The sequence below is a fragment of the Ursus americanus genome, chromosome 2 (assembly GCF_024610735.1).
Source record: "Ursus americanus isolate L20-20 chromosome 2, mUrsAme1.1.p, whole genome shotgun sequence".
Classification (NCBI taxonomy): Eukaryota; Metazoa; Chordata; class Mammalia; order Carnivora; family Ursidae; genus Ursus; species Ursus americanus.
The window spans coordinates 16418086-16445667 of record NC_142128.1 but is presented as its reverse complement, the minus strand read 5'-3'; the positions used below and the strand labels follow the sequence as shown (position 1 = coordinate 16445667).

The 27582-nt window shown below is 53.9% G+C and overlaps 1 protein-coding gene and 2 long non-coding RNA genes across 6 annotated transcripts; 2 read left to right on the top strand and 1 right to left on the bottom strand.

Annotated features, from left to right (window-relative positions):
* Nucleotides 1-1122: 1122 nt before the first annotated feature.
* On the bottom strand, nucleotides 1123-10128 carry ZNF629 (zinc finger protein 629). Of its 4 annotated transcripts, none has more exons than XM_045786023.2 (3): nucleotides 9933-10128; nucleotides 7128-7235; nucleotides 1123-6972 (listed from the first exon to the last, which is right to left on the bottom strand). In XM_045786023.2, exons 2-3 carry the CDS (start codon nucleotides 7198-7200, stop codon nucleotides 4439-4441), a joined length of 2607 nt encoding a protein of 868 aa, XP_045641979.2. In that variant the 5' UTR covers nucleotides 7201-7235; nucleotides 9933-10128; the 3' UTR covers nucleotides 1123-4438. The 4 variants fall into 4 exon arrangements, with proteins under 4 accessions (XP_045641979.2, XP_045641981.2, XP_045641978.2 ...); XM_045786025.2 differs by lacking the exon at nucleotides 9933-10128 and adding an exon at nucleotides 9552-9761; XM_045786022.2 differs by lacking the exon at nucleotides 9933-10128 and adding an exon at nucleotides 9562-9761.
* On the top strand, nucleotides 7358-15004 carry LOC123784659 (uncharacterized). The gene is made up of 3 exons (XR_006777529.2): nucleotides 7358-8684; nucleotides 9066-9189; nucleotides 14868-15004. It is a non-coding gene; the product is annotated as an uncharacterized LOC123784659 (long non-coding RNA).
* Nucleotides 15005-24110: 9106 nt separating this feature from the next.
* LOC123784660 (uncharacterized) lies at nucleotides 24111-27068 on the top strand. Its single transcript, XR_006777530.2, has 2 exons — nucleotides 24111-25376; nucleotides 25475-27068. It is a non-coding gene; the product is annotated as an uncharacterized LOC123784660 (long non-coding RNA).
* Nucleotides 27069-27582: the final 514 nt, after the last annotated feature.

Sequence of the window (27582 nt, the reverse complement as noted above, 5' to 3'; positions counted from 1 at the left end):
TGTTCTTTCCCTGAAGTCCCCTCACTTTACCGAAGACTCCTCTGCGCTGGGACCAGGGCAGCAAACGCAGAACGCAGGATAGCCTTCCCTGCTCATCTCCCTGTGAAAGGCAAGTCCCTTCTCCCTTACCTACTACCCCACTCCCTGCTTTCCAGATGGGGAGGGGGAAGGAGAGATAGCGAGCCTGCCCTGGGAGTCTAGGTCAGAGGGGTGCAGAGAAAGTGGAGAGAAAGCTTCCTGGCCGGGGCAGTAGGCTCCCCGCAGGCTGGGGCAGACGCAGGCTACAGGTTAGAGCAAGTGTGGATCTCAAGTGGCTGTTCAGGGGGCCATGGCCAGGCCTGGGCCCAGGAGATGGCGCTGAGGCAAGCTTGGCATTGAGGATTCAGCAAGAGCAGCCCCGCCTGGCCAGACAGTGTGGAGCCCAGGCCAGGCCCAGGCAGGCCCAGTGCTGGGGGAGGAGAGGTTTGGTTAGGTGCAGAGCCTGCCCCTGGCCGCTCTGGTTTCCCTCATTGCCTTCCTGTGCACCTTGGGCAAGTGACTGCCCTTCTCTGAGCCTCTCCACACCATGAGGGCTTATGGGCTACCTCCTGGGGTAGGATCTCCACCCATGCCTCCTCAGGGTCTCGGAAGCTCCGGTCCAGAGGTGGGCTGACGGCCCCAGGCGAACCAAGGGAGGTGCCACCAGCTTTTGGAACTAGATCTTCGGAGCTGTCCCTTGTGGCAGTCTGGCGAGAACGCAGCCGTGGGGTGGTCGGAGAGGCCTCCCTGGGGCCGCACAGCTGGACCGGAGCCAGCCAGTGCCAGAATCACCAGACAGCCACCCGGCAGTCAGTATGTCATGCTGGTGGCAAAAGCCAGGCACTGTCAAGACCTGCTTGGCTCTGCCGCCATCTCAGCATGTTTCTCCCCCTTTCTCCCAAGGATGTGGATTTTAACAATCCATAAGCCCTCAGGGTCCTACCCACAAGCACTGTTTGGGGATTTGAGGGCATCTGAGTGAGGAGTGCAAGGGTAGCCTGGGCCCGGCTGAGCTTTTGAGGGGACACACAGACCCTGGCTCTGGGAGAGGACAAGCTCCTTCAGCTTGCTCCAGGCTTGAAAGAGAAGACAGAAAACACCTGGGAAATCTTATTCCCTTTATTCTCTTCAACTAATCAACATGACCACCGGTGACACAACACTGTTATTGACACACAACACTCAAAAGTGGGGCCTCTCTCCACAGGGACAAGTCACGTTGAGCGGGGCTTCCATAATGGGGGCAAAGGAGTCTGGGGGCTGCTCACCTCGGGAGCAGGTGTCATGGAATCCCACCTCTTGGCTGTGATGGTTTCAAGGTTCCCCACCATTCAGGATTCATGCCCACTCATCAAGTTCCCATGTGACCTCCATAGCCACAGAAGTTTCAAGTTGCACCCTAAGCTCAGATCAGTGTCTGCTCTCCCCTCTGCTTTCGCCAATGACCCTGTGACCGGTCTGGTGGGCTCCTCCACCAGGGCACTTCTGAAGTCAGGCCTGTGTGGGGCTGGACAAGAGGGTTTGGCTACACTGTGCCTTCTGCACTAAGTTCTGGTGGGCGTGTGCCATGACCGTCCCCTGGGCCTTTGCCTAATCTGGTCAGAGGGACTCTGGACACTGCCACTTCCCCAAGCCAGCTCCCTCCCTGGTTCCTCCAAAATGGAGGTCGCTCTGGGAGGGAAGCACCTGGGTAAAGTAGTTTGGGGAGGTGGGCAAGAGAGGACAGGTCATGCCCCAAAGGTCTCTGATTCTGCCCCTTTGCTGCTACGAAACCCCAGACCCCAACCGATCATGTCCACATCATCCATTCAGTACCAGAGCCAAGACCGCTGGCCCTCACTCATCCCTACACATGCGAGCATCCTACTACACGGGCTACACCCTAGTCCTCAGTAGGCCGACGGCTGGCCTTTGACCACACTGGCCACCTCCCCCCTCCCTGCCCCGGACTGGCCCCCGAGCCCCAAAGGCTGCTCTCCAGGACTCTTCTGAAGACAAGATTCCTCAGACCTGTTTCCGAGGGGAGCTGTTTCTAGCTTTAAAGGGGTTTGTCTCTACAACTGGTTTCTTTCTACTACCATCTTAGAAAAAATCTGCTTTGACTTGGAGGGCTGTCTCCTCTTCCTCAGTCTCATAGGGACACCCCTCTGCTGATGCTTCTGTCGGTAGAGATTCGGCAGGCAGGCTCCTTCTCCCCTCTCAGTAGTGCTGTCTGACCTGGCACTTGGGTGGGGTGGGGTGTTATGCAGACGGTCACGAGGGTCTCCCCACAATTATCCGAGGCCTGCCTTTTCCTTCTCCCCAGCAGGCCTGGGCTTTTCCTCTTACAGTGTTCTAGATTTTGATCCTTTGAATTTACGGTCATCCCTTTGGGGGCAGGAGAGATGAAGGGTGACGAGCTTTCACCTTTCGAGCTTTTAGGTCATGAAATTAAGAGGTCTCTTCCGCAGCTTGGAGGAATCTGGGTCGCCCTCTCCAGGCACGTGACTCCTGAGGGGTCCCCTCACCTGGCATCTCAGTTCTCTGACTCCAGGCCCACGTGGGGTCCGTGGGCACTTCCTTTGGACCCAGCACTGGACAGAGTCCTCTCCTCCTTTAAGGGTCTCCCGGGCTAGGGGGTGGGGGTTCTTGTTACAGATGTGTCTAGAATTTCCAGTCAGCCATTTCCTAGGGCAGCAGTCTCTCTCCCCCCTGCCACACACACCCAGTCATGTTAGCGGGTTTGGCTGGGCTAATGAAAGAGTGTTACCGTGTGGTGTGTGAGGACAGGAGATGGACCTGGCAGGGGAGTGGGTTTCTCATCCTTCCATTTCCCTCTGAAAGTTTCTGGCTAAGGAGGAGAGGAGCCAAGTGGGTGGGATCTGTCCCCTCCCAAGGCCACGATCGGGCTGGGTCGTCACACCTCAGAGCGCTCCAAGTACCAGGGTGAGGAAGGTGGTCAGGCCTCCAGATGCTCTTCAGGGACCCACGGCCCAGTCTGTGGGGTGTCGGGACACCCAGCACTACGTGCCGGCTGGCTCATCCTGCCAGCAGCCTGGCTAACAGCTCAGATGAAAGAGTGAGGTCTAAAAGCAGGTTGCTGGCTAATCAGAGCGCTCTATCCTGTCGACTTGCTGTCCCTCGTTGCCACAGAGAACCCACGTGTGGCTCTCGTTGACTTGGAGAAGAGAAGTCTAGGGAGGATTTAACCACACACAGGCCTCGAGTCTCTGAAGGGCTTTATTCTTTGGAGGTCGACTAGCAGCGGGTCCCCCTCTCCACTGAGGACAGAATTCGAGGAAGTGAGCTGCCACGGCAGCGAGACTGGTGGCAGTTAGATAGCAGGAGACACCTCCTGACAGTGAGACCTGAGAATGGGCAGGAGGGACCCTCCACCCCTGGAGGCCTCTCAGAGTAGAAGTCCCCCATCCTGCCTGGCTGGGGGGAGCCCTGGCGGCCTGAGCTGGGATCTGCTTGCACTTGAAGCTTAACAAGCTCCCGGAAACGGGGAGGACTGGGCAGCCCCGAGTTTGCTGGGTTCCATCCGGACACGGCTTCACCTTGCTTTGCTTTCCTCAAAGCACTCTAACAGAAATCCCTCCCTTCCCCCTAATTTTTTTGTGGTGGCTTCCCAGTACTCTTTAAAGTTTCTATGCACCCCAAACTTCAGCCTTTAAGAAGGCTGGACATCACTTTTTTTTTTCCTTCCCCATTTTTGGGTTCTTCCTCATAAGGAATTCCGTGGGCCTCTTCCTCTAACACGCAATCACCTAAGATCGGCCTCATCCCCCCAGGAACCCCCAGGGCAGTGAGCTGAACTTTCTCTTCCTAGTTCCCTGGGCCGTTTCTTCTCTGTGGGCCTGGGGGCTCCTCATCACTTATTTTTCGCCTCTCCCCACACTAGCCCCCAGCTGAGCGTTTTCCTCAGCGTCACTGTCCAGGACTTCTGGGAGGGAGGCTCTCTCGAACTGCAGGGGGAGAGAACACTGCGGAACAAGTTCATGGGAGGCTCGTCTGCACCTTCTGAGGTCAATGCCATTGGATTCCCTGCGCTTCCCCGACCCTATAGTTTCACAAGGATTTTGATACAGTTTTATAGGGTTGTCTAGAGACGTATTGGGACCTCTTCCTACAATTAATAGGGCTTTTATCCACTATGGTTTATAGGGTTTTTCTGCTACAGACTTAAAGGGCTTTTTTTTTTTCCTACATATTTATAGGGTTTCTAACCCAACAGTTTTTCTCTACTGCCTTATTAAGGGGCTCCCACCAACAATTTTATAGGGTTTCTCATCACTGTTGTAAAAGCACTATTTTTACCCAGGGTTCTTAATCCTCTGCTTCTCTACAACCTGATAGGGTTTTCCTCCTTTCCCCACGTGATTTCTGGGAGGATCCAGTGTTCCTCTCAGGACAGAGGCCCCTGGTCTCCAGACCCATTTCACAAGGTGACCCCTGGGTGGCAGCTCCGGTGGAGGAGGAGAGCTGCGACTTCCGTGAAGCCGTCTCCACACTCAGGGCACAAATAGGGCTTTTCCTCCAAGAGGGTCTTGGGGTTTTCCCCGTCCCCCTGGCTGCTGCTCCCCGTGGGCGTGGGGGCCTCTCCCTCACCTTCCTGGCTTGTGGACAGGGTGGCTGGTTCTGGAGGGGGGTCCTCAGGCGTGGGGGACTTTTCCTGGGTGTGGGTCTCCTGGTGCCGGGCGAGGGCCAGGCGATCAAGAAAGGAGGCCCCGCAATCTGAGCAGCTGTAGGGCCTGGCCCCCAGGGGGCTCCTGAGGTGCTCCAGGAGGACAGAAGAGCTCTTCCCCAGCTCCGGACTCTTCTGGGGTTTCCCACCTGCATGGACTTTCTGGTGCAGCAGCAGCTCAGAGCTGAGGCCAAAGCTTTTTTTGCATTCAGGGCATTTAAAGGGCTTGCCACTTAGGAAGGGACTGGGCCCGGCCCCTTCCCCTAGACCAATCCTATAATCAGGGAAGAGAAAGGGCTTTTCGTTGCCATGGCTGAGCTGATGTTGGAGGAGCACGGCGCGATCCAGAAAACTTTCTCCACAGTGGGAACAGATGTAGGACTTGGAAGAGAGCAGGCCCAGCCTTTGGCTGAAGCTCTCCTGCCCCTCGGGCACTTTAAAGGGCTGTCCCGGGGGTTCAGCTCTGCCCTCGGCAGCACCTGGGTAGGAATTGCCTCCGAAAGGGAGCCGGGGGGGTCGGAACTGGGGCGCCTTGGGGGCTGGGTGTGCGATGAGGCCATCTGCGTTTTTGTAGGGGTTCTCCCCGATGTGGATCCGCTGATGCTGCATAAAGATGCCCTCGTCGTTGAAGCCCTTGCCGCAGACAAGACACTTGTGTGGTTTGGCTCCCGGCGGGGGCGTCAGCAGGGCAGGGTCGCCCAGCCCCAGCAGGGTGTCGCCCTGAGCTCTGCGGGCCGGCGTCTTGCCCCTTTCGTGGACCACCCGGTGCTGCTCCAGCTCGTGCGCCTCCAGGAAGGCCTTCCCGCAGTCGGAGCACACGAACAGGTTCTCATCCATGTGCGTGCGTACGTGCGTGATGAGGTTGGAGCTCTGGCTGAAGCTCTTGCCGCACTCGGGGCACTTGTAGGGCTTCTCGCCCGTGTGCGTGCGCCGGTGCTGGATGAGGTGGGAGCTGCGGATGAAGCTCTTGCCGCAGTCGGAGCACTTGTAGGGCTTCTCGCCCGTGTGGATGCGCTGGTGGCGTATGAGGGTGGAGCTCATGATGAAGCTCTTGCCGCAGTCGGCGCAGATGTAGGGCCGCTCGCCGCGGTGGATGCGCTGGTGGTTGATGAGGTTGGAGCTGACGCTGAAGCTCTTGCCGCACTCGGGGCACTTGTAGGGCCGCTCGCCCGTGTGCGTGCGCTGGTGCCGCAGCAGCGTGGCGCTCAGCGTGAAGGTCTTGCCGCACACCGGGCACTTGAACGGGTCCTCGCGCAGGTGAGTCCGCTGGTGCTTGATGAGCGTGGAGCTGTGGCCGAAGCTCTTGCCGCACTCCAGGCACTCGTAGGGCTTCTCGCCGGTGTGCGTGCGCTGGTGCTGGGTCAGCTCGGAGCTCTGGATGAAGCTCTTGCCGCACTCGGTGCAGCGGTACGGCTTCTCGCCGGCGTGGATCTTCTGGTGCTTGAGGAGGTTGTGGTTCTGGCCGAAGCGCTTGCCGCACTCGGGGCACTTGTAGGGCTTCTCGCCCGTGTGCGTGGCCTGGTGCTGGATGAGGTCCGAGCTGCGGTAGAAGGCCCGCCGGCACTCGCCGCACTTGTACGGCTTCTCGCCCGTGTGCGAGCGCTGGTGCTTGATGAGGTTGGTGCTCTGGGTGAAGGCCTTCTCGCACTCCGTGCACTTGTACGGCTTCTCGCCCGTGTGCGTGCGCTGGTGCTGCACCAGGTTGGAGCTCCAGCTGAAGCACTTGCCGCAGTCGGGGCACTTGTAGGGCTTCTCGCCCGTGTGCGTGCGCTGGTGCTGCACCAGGTGCGAGCTCTGCGTGAAGCTCTTGCCGCACTCCGAGCAGGTGTTGGGCCGCTCGCCCGTGTGGATGCGCTGGTGCCGCAGCAGCTTGGACCACTGGCTGAAGCTCTTGCCGCACTCGTTGCAGATGTAGGGCTTCTCCGCCCCCGAAGGGCGGCCCTGCACCAGCTCCCGCAGGCTGGGCTCGCTGGCCGGGACCACCGGGGGGCTGTTCCACGTGGTCAGGGTCCCCCACTGCCAGCTGGCCTCACAGGCCTTGGTCCAGTCGGACGGGGAAGGGACTACCTCGGGGGCGGGGGGATCCAGAGGGGCCTGGTGGTCCAAGGGGCTGGGGTGACCCAGAGGGGTTGGGGAGTCCTGAGGGACGGAGGGATCCTGGGAGGGTCTCTCCAGGGGCATCTCTGCTGGGTCCTTGAATTCTGGACTCTGAGCTGGATCTCCCAAGATGATCTCCTCCCCAGAACTTTCCTGCTGAGGGCTCTCCTCTTCGTTCCCACTCTCGGCACCTACAGAGAGAAAGGGAGTCTCCAGCCCCCATCTCCTTTCAGAACACGGGGTCGGGTCTCTCTTCCCTCCCCTGGGTGTCCCCCAGAGTCTGGGCCCCTCCCTGAAGTGGGGCCACTGTCTTGTCAGGACTGCAGTCCCTTCTTGTGCCCCTCACCTCTACGAGCATCGTTGGGGCTCTGTTCAGGACCCTGCAGATCTGGGCCCCACAGCGCGGCCTCAGGCTCCATCCCAGAGCTCAGGTCTGCCCAGCGTTCCAGGGACCCTGGGAGAGGCGGGGGCGGGGGGGGGGGGGGAGAGGAGAGAGGGACACACAATCGGAGCTGATCTGCGTGTTTCTTTACTCCCCAAGCCCCACTCCTTCACCTGCCGGCCCCAGGCGAACTTCAGTTTCCCACCTCCCCATTTTTCTGGGCAGCAGTTCTCACCGTGGCCCCCCGACCCCTGCAGGCCTGGTTCCTGCTCCAGACCTTAAGATCACAACTAAGCCAGCAGGTGAATTTAAGAGTGTAATTAAAAGCTCATCAGTCATAACCCTTTGAACCCAGACTGGGGGCTACAGAAGTATCTGACACCCACGGGGAAGGAGGCTCTCACCCCACCCCTCTGATGCCCAGAGGCTGGGAAACCTGTTATTTTGCTAATCAGAGGAAGCTCATTAAGACTCTAATTTTCCTCCTTAATGGGGCTGCTAATTGGGACCAATAAACTTTCCTTATGAGCCCAGAGAACTGACAGCCCGGAACACTTGAAGAGTTAAAAAAAAAAAAAAAGAAGAAGAAGAAGAAAGAAAGGAAAGGAAGGAAGGAAGGAAAGGAAGGAAGGAAGAAAGAAAAGAAAGAAAGAAAGAAAGAAAGAAAGAAAGAAAGAAAGAAAGAAAGAAAGAAAAAGAAAAGAAAAGAAAGAAAAGCAAGCACGAAAGCAATCAGATTTCCCTGAGGGGATGGGGGCCCTCCAAAAGGACTGGGGCACTTTCCCGTTATCCAAGCACAGAAAGAATTTCAAGCCAGAGGTGGGGGGGGGGGGCAGTTTGAAGCCATGGGGAGGCTTCTGCAGAGGCGACCTTGAGCGGAAATGAAAAGGAAAAGGGACAAGGGGGAAATGTGTGGATGCCGTCCAGCCGCTGACTCGGTGCTGCGCCGTCCTCCTTATCTCTCCCCATCCTCCCCCAGGCCTGCGAGGCGACCCAGGAGTCAGGCTGTCCATTTTACAGATCAGGAAATCAACACTCAAGGAGATTGCTCCAAGGTCACAGGCTGGGAAGTAGCAGAGCCAAGACCAGAAATGCAAGGTTCTGGGTCTGGCTCGCCCCAGCCTCTGCGAGGGAGATGACCTTGGGAGTCACGTGAAACTCGTAAATGTGGCCTGCTGGCAGGAGACGGGTGATGAGGAAAGCTCAGACAGAACCTGCCAGCCATGAGACGGCAACATTCCCAGGACCACCCGCTCTCCTTGGCTTGTCGGATCCAGTGATTAGGCCTGACAGTCTGCGCGGATGACCTCAAACCAGTACTCCCCACTGAAGCCCCCCATTCACACTCCCCTCCTGGCACCCCTTCTTCTATTCGGTTCTGTTTTGCTGTTGCTGTATCCCGTGCCTAGGACGGTGCCTGACACATAAGAGGTGCCTTATACATTTTGTTGAATGAATGGGGGTGAATGAGTGAGATGCCCCTCGTTCCTGGAAAACCTGCCTGGCCCAATGCCTTTAAAGGTCAGTTTGCAAGGGGTTGGCACCAAAGGAACAGGAGTTCAGAGTGGCCTCCTGGTAAAACCTAGCTAGCCAGCTATCACTCCAAAAAGGGTGATAGAATTCCAGCTTGAGGGAATAAGGCCTCAGGAGCTATATTCTAGGTTCCCACCGAGTTTAGAGCCTTAACAGAGCCCCTGGGGGGGGGGGGGTCCGGGCTTCCAGTGGCTGCGTGGGAGGGGCACTGCGTGTATGGGGGCAGTGGTGCCGGAAGACATGGCAAAGACTCACGAGGAGGTGGCTGGGAGGCAAAGTGAAGCAGCAGCGAGCTGAACCCTGCCAAATAGCGGTAGGAGAGACAGGACTTGGATTTTGGGAAGTAAATTAATTTCTTCATCTCCGCAGCTCCTTAGGCCATGAAATGCCCCCTCCCCCATCTCTAAGTGTCTTTGGAGCCGTGGGGGCAGGGGCCTCCGCCAAGCTGGGGGCCGCCTATTCTTAAGAGGCCTGCTGGGCTTGCCTAAGACAGGTAAGAGCTTCTGTACCTTGATCGTCCCGAGAAATTGAAGCTCAGCGGTCCCAAGCAGGAGGGAAAGGGTTAAAGCCAAGGCCGCCATGGAGTAGGAAAGTGGGAACACCGAGGGAGGCAAGAAGTGCTGGGAGCCCACCCAGGCCCAGGCCCCGGGGCACCGGCCTTGGACCCCGGGCCGGCCCCCCACTGCGGAGGGACGGAGGGACGGAGGGACGGAGGGAGGGAAGGACAGGAGGAGGAGGCTGCCTCGCAGAGAGGTGTGGAGAGCGGCCCAGGGTGACCCTGACATGGAGGCAGCTGCGGGAATGCAGCCGCCCCGGCCCCGGCCCCGGCGCCCACCGCACCCCCCACGCCCGCACCAGCGCAGACCCTGGACTTCTGCTCGGGCCGGTCCCCGCGACCCTCTTCCGGAGCCCGGGCCGGAGCCCCGCATCCCGGCCTCCCCCGCCCGCGGGGCCCCCAGGATTCCGGCGCTCCGCGGCGCCCCGGCCCCGCCGGCGGCCCAATTCCCTCTTCCCAGAATGCTCACGCCCTCCCTCCCCTCCCCCACAGCCAGACCCTCGCGCTCTTCCCAGAATCCTCGGCCCCTCGCGGCCCCTGCCCGGCCCCCACCCCACCGGCGCCCGGGGCGGGGAGGGGGCGCAGGCCCGCGCGCCCCCGCCTCCCGCGCCCCATTGTTCCCGGTGGCCGTCCCGGGCCCTCCGGGCCACCCCCCAGGAACCCAGGCGTCCCCAACTCACGGCTCTGGGGTCTGGGGAAGGCCGGAAGGCAGAATCCAGCCCCAGGGGACTTAACCCCTTGAATGCCCTGCCTCAGGGGGGCGGGCTGGACGTCGAGGACTCTGGGGTCCTTCTCAAGGGGTGATCCCAGGCTGAGGACCCGGGGACCAGTTCAGGGTGACTGGGACGGAGCAGGAAGTGACCCCAGCTTCCCGGGCCCCTCTAGCCTGGAGTCAGAGCATCAGCTCTATGGGATTTAACCCTTTGCCTCCCGCAGCCTGGGAAAAAAAGAGGACGGGGAGCGGGGAGGTGGCTGAGACGCCCCTCTCTCGGTCTGCGGCGGGAGCGGGTCCTCGGGGGAAGCCCAGATGCCAGTGAGGGGTCTCTGGATGGCTGACCACTCTCCATCTCAAAGGGGCTCGGCCAGCCGCTCTCCAAAAGCCGGATCTCGGATTTGGTGGCTGCTTGTCACCCGGGGCCTGCCTTTGTTGGGACTCAGACCCAGGGATGGGGCTCAGATGCCTGGGCTGTGGGGTGGGAGCGGGGACCGGCTGGGCAGATGCGGAGAGAGAACATCCTACTGACTAAAACTGGCTTAAATGAAATAATAAGCCACGGCAACGAGAGTTTGGGCCTAGGGGCTGCGCGCAGCCCGGAGGGATTTGTAGCATGCTTCTCCCCCCAGTAGCTCCCCTCAGAGCGGCCATGGTGGCAGGAGGGAAGTCAGTGTGTGTGGGGGGGGGGGGTGTCCCTGAACACGGAGGGCCTCTCCCAGCAGCTCAGAGGTACCTGGCTCATAGCAGCAGACACCTTTAAAATCCTGAGAACGCTGGTGGCCTCCCAAGGCCCAGATTACCTGGGCTCCCAATCCTACAGCCTTTATCTCATTCCTCCTCACCACAATCCGTGATTATCCCCGTTTTACAGGAGAGGAAACTGAGCTGTGAGAAGTGAGGTAACGTGCTTAAAGCCAGGTCATTTTTTCCATTGCACACATTTGTCTGTGGAAGCCTGGCCACTGCGGGGAGCACAGTGGTGGAGAGGCCCCAGAGCTGAACAAGAATCGGGCTTTCTACCCTCGACAACTCCAGAAGTTTGATAGCATATAAATTAGAAACACAGGAGTCACAAGAGAAGGTACAGGGTTATCTGTCTGGGGATGTGAAGGAGGGGGAAGGAACAAACTGTATGTCAGAAATTGTTAAAGAGGCTGCAGCCCCTCTGGGCCTACATTTGGGGTGCAGAGAGTATGGCCCCACTAGACCCTGCCCCTGCTCACATCTCAGTACTGCCTCCTTCACCCACCTTCCCCGCCAGGCACATCCCCGTCTTATCTCTGGCTCCCATCACCTTTGACACCTCACTCCTACCCCAGGGCCTTTGCACCTCCTGGTCTTCCTGCGTCCCTGCAACACACATCAACCCCTGACAGAACATTTGCGTGTTTGCCATCTGTCTGTACCCGTGTCTTCTTTGCGTGCACACACACACCTTAATGTCCGTGCTGCTGGGGGAGGGGCTTGGCCTCTTGGACTCACTGCTGTCCCCCCAGCTCCTGGAACAGACTGACATGTGGTAGGTGCTCAGTTCACGCAGTGCGGAGGATGAACTCCTCCTCCTGCCGCCTCCATCGTTTCTGGATCAACCCCCAAGCTGGACAGATGTGGCAAAGTGGGACCAAGCTGGGCTCTGGCTACATAAGCACATTCATGGTTCAGACACCCTCACTGTCCACCCCTCACTCTGAGGAACAGGTGAGGAAGAGGCGGACTTGGGATCTGAGTGCTGGGCAGGCCGATCTGGCCCTCACTACTGTCTCCTCTCTGTACCTGAGCAAAAGCCTAACCTGGCCTGGGGGCAGTAAGTGTGGGGGAGGGGGTTGATTCAGGGGGTGCGGGGCAGAAACTGCACCCTGGAGGCTCACAGAAGAGTTTAATTTGGCCTACACCCTTTTTGGTGGTGCTGGTGGTGGTGTCTGTGTGGGTGCGTGGGTGTGTGTGTAATTGAATCAATCGCCCCCTTTAAAAATCAGTACATTTCACATACAAATCCAAATTTCCCACTTCTTTGGAAAATCCAAAGATGTGGCAACAAGACCCAAATTTTCACGTGGCAACCACTGGCTGGGCAGTAGCTTCCTTGCTTACAAGGCCGCTGGCTTTCCAGGGTGCCGGTCCCCGTCACTCTGTTGTCTCCCCAGCCCTGAGGCTAGGAGGTGGTTTCGGTATATCTGTGATCATCCACTGTTGGTACTGATTCTGTACCCCTCGGTGTGTCCCCCAGGTTCAGGGTAACAAGTATGAGGGTGATGTCTTCTGAGCAGTTTCATTTATTGAGTATTTACTAAGTGCCGGGCGCTATTCCACGGGCTCCACAGACCTTCACAACAAGTAAGGTGACGAGTAAGTCACCTGTACACAGCTAACTAGTGACAAAGCTGGCTTGAAATCCAGACACGCTGCCCTGAGAGCCACATGGCTTCTAACCTCAACTCTCAGAATGGCTCGCGTGTGTCGGGGGCGGAGGGTGAGCTGCTCAGCCCCGCCCCCTCTCCTTCATGGTGTTCCAGGAGCCGGAGAGAGGAGTGGGCAAGGGCAGCGTGCCCCTGCTCAGGCCAGGCCATTCTCCAGCAACAGTTTGCCTGTCCTGCTCCTGGGGAAGCTAAGACCGCTCTGATTGTAGGCGACAGCATGCTGTCCTGTTGCCCACAGTCAGCTGGCACAGTGGCCAGAAAGGAGACGCTCCTGGAAAGATGAGGCCTGTCCCCCCTTGGCCTTTCACGGACAGCCCATCTCGGCCGCCGCGCAGCAGCCTCCCATGGGGCCCCTGCACACAGGCCCTTGCATCCGGAGACCCGGGCTGTGTGAGAGCAGGAGGTGGACCCTGGTCCGGACCCTGCTCTGTCCTCACTGCTCCGTGTGGTCTTGGGCAACTCACTTTGCCTCTTGGAGATTTGGCTTCTTCTTTGGAAAGGGGACGAGCCTTGGTTCCCCAAGGGACGGGAGGGGTAAATGAGATGATACGAGAATTCAGAGCGGACGGGCTCTAGCCAGGGCTGCCTCATTCTTTCTCACCAGAGCGCACCGCCTTCAGCCCGGTGGGCGGTGGGTGGGAGAGCCAGGAAGCTGGAAACCGTGTCCCAAAAGGGACGGGAAGTGTGTAACTTGGGAGGACCTGGGGCTGTGACCTGAGACTCCCAACCCTCCGCTCTGGGGGGGGGGGAGGGGGACTCGCTCAGGCAGGGTGCAAGAGCTTTCTCGCAAGGACAGCTGCCTACCTGCAGGCAGGGACGGGGGGGGGGGGGGGTGCCGCTGGTATCAGCAGGACAGGATGGACCTTCTTCCCTGGAGATGGTCATGCCCACGGGGTGTATGAGGGGCTGCTTTTTAGGGATGTGGTCCTCAAATGTGGAACAAGAGCAGGGGCCCAGGGCTGGGAGATCCCTTCTGCCTCTGAGAGTCCAGGATCAGTCACTCCTCTGCTCAAGAACCCACAATGGCTCCCTAAGACTTCTCACATCGAGTCCTGTCCTCCTGGTGCCTCCTAGCCACCGTGTCCCTAAGGCTCAGAGCCATGTCCTTCCCTTACATTCTCTTCCTCAAACATTTCCTGCTCCTTGTGGTTAGTTCCAAAAAGCCTTCCGTGTCGGCGGCTTAGCCTTGCCCCTGTCCTTGAGGCCTTGTTCTTTCTGTGCATTTGCCTAACAGACCTGTCCATGTCACGGTCATCCAGGTTCACCAACTCCATTTCTCTCCGTGATACTTAGTCATCCTGCTCCCCAAGGCCTGAAGGGCCCTCCTCTGCACCCCGTTTGTCAGTAGGTCCTCAGTTCTATGACACCCCTGCCCAGTCTGCCCAGCCCTTCTGTCGCCCTGCCCCGGGCCACCATCACCCCCGGTTCTATCCCTGAATGACCGCAGTGACTTTCTGACGGGTTCTCTGGCCTCTAGCCCCCTTGGTTTCTTCCCACCTGTCTGGTCCCGCATGTTTCTTCCAAAAAGCTCTAGTGTGTTCACCCTTAGAACACCTCCTCCTTCCTCATCATCAACAGAGAAGTGTGTTTGGGGCTTTTTTTTTAATTTTTGAAAATTAAGAACTTTTCTCTGTTTATATTTTGACAATAACTTTGACTAAGGTATAGAAAGCCACGGGGCGCCTGGGTGGCTCAGTCAGTTAAGCATCTGCCTTCAATTCAGGTCGATTCCAGGGTCCTGGGACTGAGCCCCACATTGCATGGGGGCTCCCAGCTCAGTGAGGAGCCTGCTTCTCCCTCTTCCTCTGCCTGCCGCTCCCTCTGCTTGTGCTCTCTCTCTCGCTCTCTCTCTCTGTCAAATAAATAAAGAAAAGAAAAGAAAAAGCTCATATATAATTGGGTAAATAAAGTAAATTTATATATTAAGTAAATGCAGATATGTATAATTTAAATAAAAATAAAAGTAAATACAGGGCTCCTGGCTGGCTCAGTTGGTAGAGCATGGGACACTTGATCTCAGGGTCATGAGTTTAAGCTCCACATTCGGCAGGGAGTCTACTTAAAAAAATTTTTTTAATAAAACATAAAAGTCAATAAAATAGATGCATAATGTTTTGTTACCAAGCATTTGCATGAAGGTGTGGACTGAACTAGCTGTGGTCATCACGTTTCTGGGCCTCAGTCACCCCATCTGCAAAACCACACGTCAGATCGAATGTTCTCAACAATAAGGGTCTGACCATATGGAACACTTTTCTGTAGATGTGACTCTTTGGGGAGGATACATAAGTGTCTGGAAAGGACAGTGGCCTCTGGGGAGGAGGGCTGAGGATCTGAGGTAAGAGGAAGGCTTAACTTTGGAATCTTTGGTTCTGTGTGATGATTTCCAGTTGGTGAAAGTCACTTTTTAAACGGTAAATATTTAGAGTGTAAGGTTGGAGTGGAGATCGTGGGTTAAAACAACACGTTGATTTCCTTTTCAGGTTTGTCCTGGTCCAAGTCACATTAAATCACGTTCAACGGATTTCCTACCCATATGTGACACGTGGACTAACCTTCGAGAGAGGTCCCCATTCCCCCTGGAACAGATGCTGTACTGCGGCCTGAGCACGGGACAGGAGATTGAAGACAGATGGAAGAGAGGATTATATTGTCACACACAGTTACGAGACTTAAAAAAAAAAAAATCAGTAAGCTCCCAGACACCTGAAGCCTGGTCCCACCGTTGCCACCCCCCAGGGCCCCTAGACTTGTGGCTGGAGAAGTGAAAACACCAGAGCACACGGCCTGTATGAAAGCAGCCTTTCTGCCTCTCTGCTCAGTGTCCCCCAAGGTAATCCCCATTGTCACGCAGTGCCACAGGCTCCTCCCCCATCTGTCCCCAACCTAGGACTGTCCTGCTTCTCAGGCCTTTCACCGAGCGAGCGTGGCTCCCTTCACCTTCTCTAGAAAGAATGCTCCTCCTTCTCCTCTCCACACAGGGAGTCTTGTCTGTCTTCGGGGTCCTGTTCAAACGCCAGCCAACTTCAGTCTAGGCCCTGATACTCACCCCCATTGAATATATACTTTCATTCACATTAAGGCATTTGTGTCTCTTGGTACAAGGCGGTCACCCTCACCCTTTCTTTACTCCGGAGGGAACGGGACTTCAGACAGGTAACATGTTCAGGTCACAGAGAAACTGTGAGAACCTGGGATCTGTGGGGCTTGGGTTTTTGACTGTGGGCCTGGGGCTTCCCTCCTTCAGAATCCCGCTCAATCCTACCCCTTCCTTCCCAGACGACATTGTCTCCTGGAGAACTGCCCTTCCCTTCGGTCACAGTCTGACTGCAGGGATTCCTATCTTTTACTTGCCATCTTGGCCACATGGGGGTACCCTCTATCGTGTTATTTGATATTTTTCTTCAGCTCAGTGCATTTTTCTTCATGGAAAGAAACATATCTGAGAAGAAAACTCAATGTCAGTGTGAGAAATAGAAATTGCTTGTTCCTGGGGCGCCTGGCTGGCTCAGTTGGAAGAGCATCCAACTCTTGATCTCAGGGTTGTGAGTTCGAGCCCCACGTCGGGTGTGGAGATGACTTAAATAAATAAGACTTTAAAAAAAAAAAAAACTGTAACAACTCAACAATAAACACAAGCAACCCAATTAAAAAATGGGCAAAGAGGGACGCCTGGGTGGCAGAGTGGTTAAGCATCTGCCTTCGGCTCAGGGCATGATACCGGTGTTATGGGATCGAGCCCCACATCGGGCTCCTCTGCTGGGAGCCTGCTTCTTCCTCTCCCACTCCCCCTGCTTGTGTTCCCTCTCTCGCTGGCTGTCTCTATCTCTGTAGAATAAATAAATAAAATCTTTTTAAAAAATAAAAATAAATAAAAAATGGGCAAAGAACTTGGACATTTCTCCAGAGAAATCTATAGATGGCCAACAAACACCTGAAAAGATGCTCAACATCATTGGCCGTGAGGGATATGCAAATCAAAACCCCAGTGAGATCCCACTTCGCACCCCCAGGGACAGTTATAATAATAATACTTTGTAAAAACCTGAGCGTAACCAGCGTTGGTGAGGATGTGGAGAGATCGCAACCGTCATACGCTGCTGGTGGGAATGTAAAATGCTACAGCCACTACAGAAAACAATTGGGTAGTTCCTCAAAAAGTGAAACATAGGACCACCTGTGACCCAGCAATTCCAGGTCTGCACCCAAGAGAAATGAGAACATATGTCCACACAAAAACGTGCACACAGATGCTCACAGCAGCACTCTTCGTAACAGCCAAAAAGTGGAAACAACTCAAACGTCCGTCAAGGAATGAGCAGATAAACAAAATGTGTGTATCCGTACAATGGAATAGCATTAAGCCATAAAAAGGAATACTTTGCTGGGGCGCCTGGGTAGCGCAGTCGTTAAAGCATCTGCCTTTGGCTCAGGGCGTGATCCCGGTGTTATGGGATCGAGCCCCACATCAGGCTCCTCCGCTGGGAGCCTGCTTCTTCCTCTCCCACTCCCCCTGCTGTGTTCCCTCTCTCGCTGGCTGTCTCTCTGTCACATAAATAAATAAAAATCTTAAAAAAAAAAAGGAATACTTTGCTGATCGGTGCTATATAACATGGATGAACCTGGAAAACATTGTTTTGGGGTTGGGTGGGTTTTTTTTTTAAGATTTTATTTATTCGAGAGAGAGAGAACACAAAGGGGAGGGGAGGGGAGGAGAAGAGGGAGAGGGAGAAGCAGACTCCGCACTGAACAGGGAGCCCAACACAGGGCTCGATCCCAGGACCCTGAGATCATGACTGGAGCCGAAGGCAGACGCTTCACCGACTGAGCCACCCAGGTGACACTGAACCTTGAAAACATTGTTGAGTGCAAGGAACTAGATATGCAGGGCTGCATATTTTATGATTCTGTGTATACGAAGTATCCAGAACAGGTGAATCTAGAGAGACACCAAGCAGATGAATGGTTGCTAGGGGCTCGGGGGGGAGGGAGGAATGGGGAGTGGCGGCTTAATGGGTACAAGACTTCTGTTCTGGAACTAGAAAGGGGTGATGGCTGCACGTCCTTGTAAATGTACTCGATGTCACTGAATTATGTGCTTCAGAATGGTTGAAATTATGAATGTTATGTGAATTTTACGATAAAAATTTCAATCAGGGGCTCCTGGGTGGCTCAGCTGGTTAAGCGTCTGTCTTCAGCTCAGGTCGTGATCCGTGATCCCGGGGAGGGGGCTTGGGATGGAGCCCCTGCATCGGAGTCCTTGCTCAGCAGGGAGTCTGCGTCTCCCTCTGCCCCTCCCCGCCCTGCTCCTGCTCCATCTCTCTCTTTCAAATAAATAAAATCTTTAAAAAAATCCAGCCAATACTAAGTTATGTTAATAAATGCCATTGATATATTGTTGCACAATTAGGGAAAGGCTCTGGGTCTAAGGGGCTCATCCTGTGTGTAAGTGAGAAGGTGATAAGGGCCTCGCACCAACCTGAGACTCTCCCCTGGGCGGACTCAAAGGGTTCTCCTGGGAAGGAGAGCAGGAAGGACCACCCTTCTCCTGGCGCGGTCTCCGCGCACCGGCAGAGACCCTGACATCACCGGGGCGCCACCTTGCCTGCCATGTGGACAGATCCGATGGCATTTCAACCCAGGCTTCATCCACCAGCCAGAGGCCACGTGACAGGGGCTGCCTGCCCAGGGGAGGGATCTTTCTGCAATTTGTCCCGACGGAGCACTTTCCCATAAATCGCCCAAAGGCTCCACAGGTTGGCAGCCCTCCTCTGTCGCGAGACACCTGGAAAGCCACCAGTCAGACTTTGTTTCAGTTCTTGTTTCTATCACATTCAGCTGTGAGACCTTGTTCCAACGACCGGACCTCCTCTGAATCTCTCTTTGCTCATCGGTACAATAGGGAAACAACCCCTCCAGAGGGTGGGGTTGAGTGACAAATTGCAGTGAGGTGCTCACGTTGACCGTCAGTTTTTTTCCCCATAGTTAGCTTCAGCTTTCATCTTTGGCTTAAATATATACATATATATATAGTTATATATATATATTGTTATATATATTTATACATTTATGTACTTCTTTATTTATTTATAAATATACATATTTGCACTAGAAAACTATATATATATTATATATATATCATTATATATATATTTATACATTTATGTACTTCTTTATTTATTTATAAATATATATATTTTGCACTAGAAAAATAATATAGCCATACTAAGGAAAATATTAAAAAATGAAATTACACATTTTTCATCTACCCCAGTTCAACTATTTTTGCCTTTCGTTGTATTTCCTTCCTGTATTTTTTTCTAAGTTTTTTTTTTTTTTTTTTTTTTTTTACTTAGTTGTACGTTTTTGGTGCTTCATTGTCTTCACGGCCAACGTTTTAATGGCTGTCTACAGAATTCTTTCTACATGCACCATACTTTGCTGAGTCATTTCCCTGTCGTTGAATTTTTACACTGCCTCCCGTTTTTGTTCTTACAACTAAAACTTCGGTGAACATCTCTTGAGAATACATGTCTCCGAAATTTTGACTGTTTTCTTAAAAGACAGTCCCAGAAATAGAAATATTGGGTCAAATCTAGGAGCACTTCCCTGGCTTTGGTGATGCATAACCTTGTAATTAGTTGTGACTCTAAATGCAGGATATCCAGTCTCTGTCTGTCTTGTCTAAAGGATGTGAGGAGAGATTTGATTACATGCCTTGCTGAAATCCATCTAAATGCAATCTAGAAAATTTCCTTGGTCTCTGAACCTCGTAAGTAACCTGATAACCATAGAAAAGCATTCCTACTTCATAGGGCGGATGTGGGGATTAAAAGCATGGCCGCTCAGACCAGGGCCCAGCATGAGTGGGCGCGCCACCGGTCAATCCCCATTCTTTTCTTTTTTTTTTTTTAAGATTTTATTTATTTATTTGACAGAGATAGAGACAGCCAGCGAGAGAGGGAACACAAGCAGGGGGAGTGGGAGAGGAAGAAGCAGGCTCACAGCGGAGGAGCCTGATGTGGGGCTCGATCCCGTAACGCCAGGATCACGCCCTGAGCCGAAGGCAGACGCTTAACCGCTGTGCCACCCAGGCGCCCCCGGTCAATCCCCATTCTTGTTTTCACCTTGCAAAGGATGCGAGCCTTCTGGGACTGCAGCTCTCTGTGGCCTTTCTAGGCATCACTGCTTTCCTTACCAGGCTCTTAGGTTTTGACTGTTGTAAGGTTATCATCCCTTGACTAGTGGCTTCTTTTTTTTTTTTGTAATAAGGATTTTATTATTTATTTATTTGAGAGAGAAAAAGAGAGCAAGCACAAGTAGGGGGAGGGGGAGGAGCAGAGGGAGAGGGAAAAGCAGACTCCTCACTGAGCAGAAGGACTCCTCACTGAGCAGAAAGCCCCATGTGGGGCTCGATCCCAGGACCCCAAGATCATGACCCGAGCCAAAGGCAGAGGCTTAACCAACTGAGCCACAAAGGTGCCCCTTGACTAAGGGCTTCTGTTTGCTAAGAGGTTTTGTTTTGCTTTGCAGACTTGTTCATTTGCAAATACGGGGCCATAAAGAGAACTATGAATCAAAGGTGTGCAGCCTTTCTCTCGCATATACGATACTGTAGATATTAAAAAGATGTGAAATCAGATATTAAAAAGACACCTTTAAGTGGGTACCATAAAGGAGATGAGCGAGCCTGGCGGCTGTGCTTGTTTGTTTCTTTATTTATACCTTGCGTGGTTTCAAAAAGGACCCGAGGCATTTACGGAGCCGCATATTCTTCAACAGGTGCCTGGCATCTAGTACGACCCACAGCTGCTCAGCGCTGGCCATTAGCACTGATAGTAGCGGCAGTAGCAGCGTGTCATTAACAAGACCAAAAAACCCCCCCAAACCCCAAAAAACCCAAAAACAGAAAAGGCAAAGGGAAAACAAAGGGGAAAATGATAACACGAATCCAGGGTTGGTACACAAAACATATGGCGTAAAGCTCTGTTGATACAATTGCTAAAAGTGAGGCACACATTTGCTGAGCTTTCTAGAAGCCCAAGCGACTGTTGGTTACGTAATTCATGTGAGGCTCGGGAGAAAGTTCTGTGAGTCCTCATGAAAATGACATTTCCTGATGCGGAGGACCTTGTCTTCAACCCCATCCCCTAATTCTGAATCCAGTCCAACACAGAGACAGATGGGCATGCAAAGGCCCGCTGCGGTGGGAGAGGGATCACCGCTGTGCTGAGTTCTTAGGTTGAGCCAGTCCGCTTTTAAAGCCACTGTTACAAATCGCACATCCCAGCCTTAAGCGATCCCAGTAAGGGGGTTAGCTATCTTTCGGCTCCGGGGGTTGGTGGATACACAGTATCTCCAGTTCCCCAGCTCCAGGAGCCATTCACAAAGAATGGAACGGGGTGGCCCTGGACGTGCACAACTGGGAGATGGCTTTGTTTCACATTGTTACAGAGCTTTCATTCTTTGGTTTTTCACCCTCGAGATCTGACCACTAGGTTTGGAGCAAGCCTGCCTTTGACAGGGGCAATCAAGCTATGCCTGCTTCCAGCTGTTCCGACTCCAGGTCACCTTCCTTTTTCCCAGGGGTCTAGGGCCTGTCACCCCAGAGGGCTTGGATTTGACCTTCTTCCTTCTGTACTAACCAACATCTTTTGTGCCAAGCCTTTGACATGAGTTATTTTAGTTTTGCCATAACTCCGGCAGGTGGCTGTTGCTGCCCCTGCTTTCTGCTGTCAAAATAGAAGTTCAGAGATATAGGAAGTACCTTGCCCAAGGTCACCCTGCTAGTAAGAGCTGTGATTTAATGCAGTCCTGTAGGACTCGGGACCTTATTCTTCCCTGCACCAAGCCATCTTGCAAATCATGTTTGATGGTCTGATTTAGGATTCCAGTTGAGTTAAACATCAAGTTTTCTGGCCTTTGGTTTGTATCATTAATACCCTTCCCTTGTTTTGAAAACTGGGACTTCGTTTGTCTGTCTCCAGATTTTGTATCAATGAGTCAGGTGGCTTGGAACTTGCTCGTTGGCAATTTTTCTCATTTTACTTCTCCAAGCCAGATCGGGAGGTGATGATTAATTCAGAGCAGCACGATGCTTTTTAAGATTTTATACCTCCACTATCAGGTTTGCATTTCCTCTTACCCGTGTTTGTTACAAAAGAAATCTCATAATGCAAATAAAAACCATGAACTACTATTTTTGACCTAAGAGGTCTGCGAATATAGTTTGCTTATAGACTACGTGGAGAATCAGGCACTCTCAAACATCATTAGTAGAGCATACATCTGCACTGCCTCTTTGGGGGAAGGAAAATTTGGCAACACCGATCAAAATTCAAAACGCGCACGCCCTTTGACCCAGCCACTCCACTTCCAGAGCCTACGGGCAGACTGGCGCATGCACGCAATGCTATCCAGCAAAACATTGCTTCTATAGCAAAAGACTGAACATAACCTACAAGTCCGCTAACGGGGAAGTGGATTTAAAAAATTCTGGCATATCCATATAACTGAATACTCAGCAGCTGTGAAAAAAAAAAAGAAGCAGATATGTACCGACTGATGTGAGACATTCTCCAAAACACGCTGTTACATGAAAGAAGCAAGGGGAGAAGCAAGCGACTACAGTGCATGATCCTATTTGTGTTTTCTAGAAGGAGGCACTTGCCTATACTTAGACTATCTTTAGAAATACACAAGAAAGCGGTCACAGTGCTCAGGAGATGATGACAGGGGCTGGGGACAGGGAGAAGCAGGAGGGCACCCCGCTTTTCCTTTACTGTCTTTTTATACCATATGAATTTTTCCCCTAAAATAGAAAAGGAAGGGAAAATGTAAAAGAAATCTTGTTGTAAGGGCATGATTTTCCTGGCTGGAGAAAGGGCGTCTGGTCATTAGACCAGGGTGGCGGGTACATGATGTGAGAGGCCCAGTGCCCTGTTCTGACTAAGCCACTCACTTGAGTGCCCCTGGGGAAGCCCCACACTTTCTTGGCATTAGGGTGCAGAAGACAAGATGGACAATGTCCTGCTCTCCTGCAGCTTAAACCGGGTAGAGGGAGCAGCGTGGCCAAGGGCGTGGAGGTGAGGAAGTCTCTGGTTCCTCATCACCCATGGCCACCCGTCCCTTTTCCTCACAGCTCCCATGCCCGCCCTCTCCCCTGCCACCTTCCCGCATGATTGTCAAGCTGCTAAAGCCGGAGGGAATGAAAGGCAAGGACAGCCTGACTGCATCCTCCAGGCTCCACGAACCCTAACGAAGGGCGTTTAGTACTAAGCGCTGGAGCTCAGTGGAGACTGCCCAGCGGGACCGTGAGAGCGGAAGCAGGGAGAAATGGCCCGCTGGACTGGACCCCAGCTTTCCACAGGTTGTGTCAAAGGTTGGGCTGGTCGGTAATTGGTTTTGCACAAGAAAACGTGAATTTATTTTATCCTTAAAAAACAGGGGTGCCTGGGGGGCGCCTGGGCAGCTCAGTGGGTTAAGCGTCTGACTCTCCACTTCGGCTTAGGTCATGATCTCAGGGTCGTGAGATCGAGCCCCAGGTGGGGCTCCGAGCTCAGTGTGGAGTCTGCTTGAGACCCTCTCTCCCTCTCCCTCTGCCCCTCCCCTTGTGCTCTCTCTCTATAAATAAATAAATCTTAAAAAGGGGGGGGGGGCGCCTGGCTCGCTCAGTCAGAAGAGCATTTGACTCGATCTCCGGAGGGTGGTGAGGTCCAGCCCCAAGTGGGGTGTAGAGCTTGGTAAAAAATCAACTTTAAAAAATGTATTTACTCAGTGCCTTTCTCTCTTTGGATGCCTGCAACTTGCTTCTTGTGAAGGTCACGAGATCCTTGTCTTTAAGCAAGGATAGCGTGGGTGCTGGGGCACCGTGTTACTGAGTGTTAGCCTGGTGTAGGAATTTGGTGGCTTTGCGCAGGACTAAGGGGACGTCCAGGTCTGACAGCCCTATTGGCTTTGATGCTTCAGTTCGGAATTCCCAGAACAGGTTTCTAAAATCAGCGCGGCAGTGTGGAGGAGAACAGGCATGCGCCCTGGGGTCAGAGGGCCTTGAGTTCAAATCCCCCGCTGACACCCACTCAGTTCCTAACTCCATCCATACAGTGGGAATAACAACACTGCCTTCACAGAATTGCCCTAAGCCTGTAGAGATAGGTGTGCCCGGAACCGAGCACAAAGAAGGCGCCCAAGAAACAGCAGCTCTTACTATCCTGTCTATCGTGTTCTTCATTCTCATGTCACAAAACGGACCCTCTGACACCCGTCCTTTTTCAAAAGGCAGCAGTAAAAATCGGAACAATGACGACGAGTATTGACTGAGTACATATTCGGCGACAGGCCCTGTTCTAAATCTTTTACAAGTTCACTGAATCCTTACAGCAAGCCTTTGAGGCAGAGACGACGATTTTACAGATCCGAAGGCCGAGGCTCAGAGAGGTTCAACAACCTGCCCGAGGCGGTTCAGCATTTTAGCGGAGCGGCCCCACGAGCCCCGCGGGTTGGGCGCTGTCCTCCCGATCCGGGCGCGAGAGTCACGGACCCGTCGCCCGGGGAGGACACCAGCCCTGTCAGCGCTGCGCGGGGAGAGGGCGGACGACCCCCCGGCTGCGGCCCCGGCCGGCTGGGGCCGAAGGGGTTATTCCCACTGAGACGCCGGCGCCCGGGGCTGCTAGAGAGGCCCTGCGGGCGGCGGGAGGAGCGCGCACTTCCGGCCGCGGCCGGACTCGGGGCAGCGCACCGGCCGGCTCGGGGCTCGCGGCGCTCGGCGGCCGCCTCGGGGCGCGGGGTGGGTGGGGTGGTGGCGGGGCGCGGACCGGGGGCGCCTGGGGCGGGAGGGGGAGAGGTGTCTCCGATTGTGGCCGCCGGGGGGCTCCTGGCCTCTCCCCGCAGGCGGGTCGGGGGAGGCGCGGGGAGGGCGGGCAGCTCGCTCCCCCGGGGACGTCGAGCCTTCCAGAGCCCCGGCTCAGAAAGCACCCGCTCCTTCCGCCCGCCTCCCCCGTAGTGTCCGCAGCCGCCCCGCGAAGCCGGTGGCCTCATCCCGGTTTTATGGGCGACTCGCTTAGGACGCGTGTTTTGTGCACGGGCTGGTCCACCGGCCGGGAGCGGAGCCGGACTGCGCGGCGCTGGGGGGGCCCTGCGCTCCTGACCCGTTGGGATGCGGGGCGACGGCCAGGTCGTCGGGCCGGCTTCTGTAATCCCAGCAGGCCTGCCCCCTCGACCTGGCCGGCCCTTCCCTTTCGGGCGAGAGACGTGGGGCATGGCGGAACCTCGCTAACCTTTTCTCCTGCCGCTCCCCGCGGCTTCCCTCATCCTCTCCGTACCCTTTCCGATTTCATCTTTTTTTTGTCCGCTCGTCTTTTCTGTCCCACCGCCACCATCTTTCAATCGCATTGTCACAAACCTGTCTTACCGCAGTAACCTTCAACCTTGACTGCTTCCTCGCTATCTCATATGTCACTCTACACCCCACTGGTCCCCAAACTCTTGCATCAAGCCACACCCTTGTTCAAAGAGCCTTTTTGGTCCCAAGCTGAAGCTGTCTCTGAGCTCAAGTCAAAAATCTCTTTAGCACGGCATTCGGGGCCGCTTAAAATTTAGCTTCCGCCCATCTTCCTCACCTGATCTGTCTCTTGGTGCCCTGAGTAGAAGTTACAGACTGGTAGCTACAACTCCAAAGTGTGTTTCAACTGGTGGACAATTTCTTTAGAAAATTCCAGCTGATATTTACTTTAGAATTGGGAGGTTGCATTTTTAAAAACAGTAACAACCAGATCTCTAGCTTTTGATGCATCAGTAGAGCTGGAAACGCTTCACTCATGTTCTTACACTAAGCAACTGCCTCAAACTGAGAAGTGGGTGCCCCCCCCCCCTTAGAAGGACTGCATCCCCTGGTTCAGCCTCCACTCCCAGCTGCCATGCTTGCGCTGCTGTTTTTCCTGTAAGAGAAGCAGGTTTTGGTTCCCGTGTCTCTATCAAAAGTGCACAAAAGGAAGGTAAGCCCAGAGGCATTCAGGTGTAAAAGCACCAGAGAGTAAGCTCCCAGCCTCCTGTTCTTTCCTGGATCTCATAGCCATTTGAATTTTCCACTCAGGCTGTCAAGGAACCCTCACAGATTAATGGCCTCCAAGATGAATGGCCTCAGAGACTCTCAAATGAATGTGAGGACGCGATCTTAGCACATCTTCTTCAGTGAGTAACCTCTATTCTGCAAGGTCCTTGGCTAGATCTCCTACCGTGTGAAACCTTCCCCGACAACCAGCCGTCTAACCAACGCCATCCATCCATCCATCATCCATCCATCCATCCATCCATCCATCCATCCATCCATCCGTCAGCAGTTCTGGAGGCCAGGCTCTGGGTTAGCTGGGGTATGCCCAAACCACCATCATTTCTCCCTCCTGTGAATTTCTGCGACTGTGACTCAATATCTTATACAATGTTGTACACGTGGTAGGTTCTCGATAACTACTTATCAACTGGGTAAGTGGCATAGTCACACCCATCTTATTTATCCCCCTAGTTTGGTTGTAAGATCTCGGACGGAGGGGTCCGAATCGGATTCATCTTGGCACTGCCCTGGTAACCAGCACACTGCCTGGCACCAAGGATCCAAGGAGATCTGTGCCATAACGAGGGGCCCCAGGCAGGCTACAGATACCGAGTTTCAGTCCCGGCCTGTGGCTGGAGGCGGAGTGCCCCCCCCTCCCCGCTTTGCCAACCCCCGCATGAGGCAGAGGAATGGAGACGCAGCCCAGAGAGAACAGAGGACAGAGGCCTTACTCAGTGCTGGCAGCCGGAAGCGCTTCACAGAGCCCTGGACCTGGAGGCTCTGCTCGCGGGATTTAGCCGAAGCTGCGTCTAGGACCCAGCTGTATCCGTGTGACCTTGAGAGTGACACCCAACCTGATTCTGATTCCGAATTCCAGGCTCTAGAATAACAACAATGGTTAGCATGTACTGAGGCACTCTCTGAGCCAAACCCTGCCAAGGGCTCCGACCCTGTGGCCTCCTTCCAGCCCTGCAACGCCGTGGAGAAATTGCTGTATCCCTGATAAGGCTGAGGCTCCAGTGCCCAGCGACTTGCCTAAGGCCACGTAGTAATGGGCTGAGCCAGGAGTTCAAGTCCAAGTGGGCTGAATCCTGCGCTCCTACGCTCAGCTTGTCTTTAACACCACTGAACTGTCCACTTAGCAATAGGAAGGTGGCAAATGTTATGCTATGTGTACTTTAATTCCATTTTTTAAAAGCAAAAAACAAAACAAAACTCCGTCTCAAGAGGGATTTGGGGCAGGGCCTGGGGACTCAGCATTCCCCTGCTCAGGGTTCTGGTTAAAATGTGCCAAACCGAACCCCCATTCACTAACTTTCTCTCACATCCTTCTTTAACTCCCATCCTAACGAATTAAAAATTATACTTTAAAGTTAATATATATCTTCAAAAGTCTTTAGAAGTCCAAAGCGAAAACCGGATTAAAAAAAAAAAAATCAGGGGCGCCTGGGTAGCGCAGTTGTTAAGCATCTGCCTTTGGCTCAGGGCGTGATCCCAGCATTCCGGGATCGAGTCCCACATCGGGCTCCTCTGCTGGGAGCCTGCTTCTTCCTCTCCCACTCCCCTGTTGTGTTCCCTCTCTCGCTGGCTGTCTCTCTGTCACATAAATAAATAAAATCTTAAAAAAAAAATCAAACTGACAATGTAGCTTTTTTTTTTTTTTGCTTTTATGTATTTTTTTTATAATGATTTTTTATTATATTATGTTAGTCACCATACAGTACATCCCCGGTTTTCAATGTAAGGCTCGATGATTCATTAGTTGTGTATAACACCCAGTGCACCATGCAATATGTGCCCTCCTTACTACCCATCACCGGCCTATCCCATTCCCCCACCCCCCTCCCCGACAATGTAGCTTTAAACTCTTGAGGACAAGCTTGTATTCACAGGAGAAAGTCACAGGAAAGAAAAATAGTTTCCTGCCCTCCCCCCCCAAAAAAAGGCAGAGAGAGAAAGCAATAATTAAACACCTATTGCATGCCAGGGACTGGCAGCCACTTTCATATTTTATCTCACTGAATCCTTAAAACCGTGAAGGTATTATCCTATTGTGCAGAAAGAGGAAGTGAGGCTTTAGAATGTTACGTAATTGTGCAAACGTTTAACTGATTCTGAGAGCTGGAGCTCGATCAGAAACCAGTCCTGCT

What these genes read in the sequence shown, in the direction of transcription:
- ZNF629 (XM_045786022.2), bottom strand. Translation starts at nt 9,625, where the DNA reads ATGCGGGGCTCCGGCCCGGGCTCCGGAAGAGGGTCGCGGGGACCGGCC. An exon ending in GGCCCGAGCAGAAGTCCAGG is followed by an intron (nt 7,236 to 9,561) that starts GTCTGCGCTGGT and finishes CGCCTCTCCCAG; the next exon opens with GGTCCCTGGAACGCTGGGCA. An exon ending in CCCCAACGATGCTCGTAGAG is followed by an intron (nt 6,973 to 7,127) that starts GTGAGGGGCACA and finishes TTCTCTCTGTAG; the next exon opens with GTGCCGAGAGTGGGAACGAA.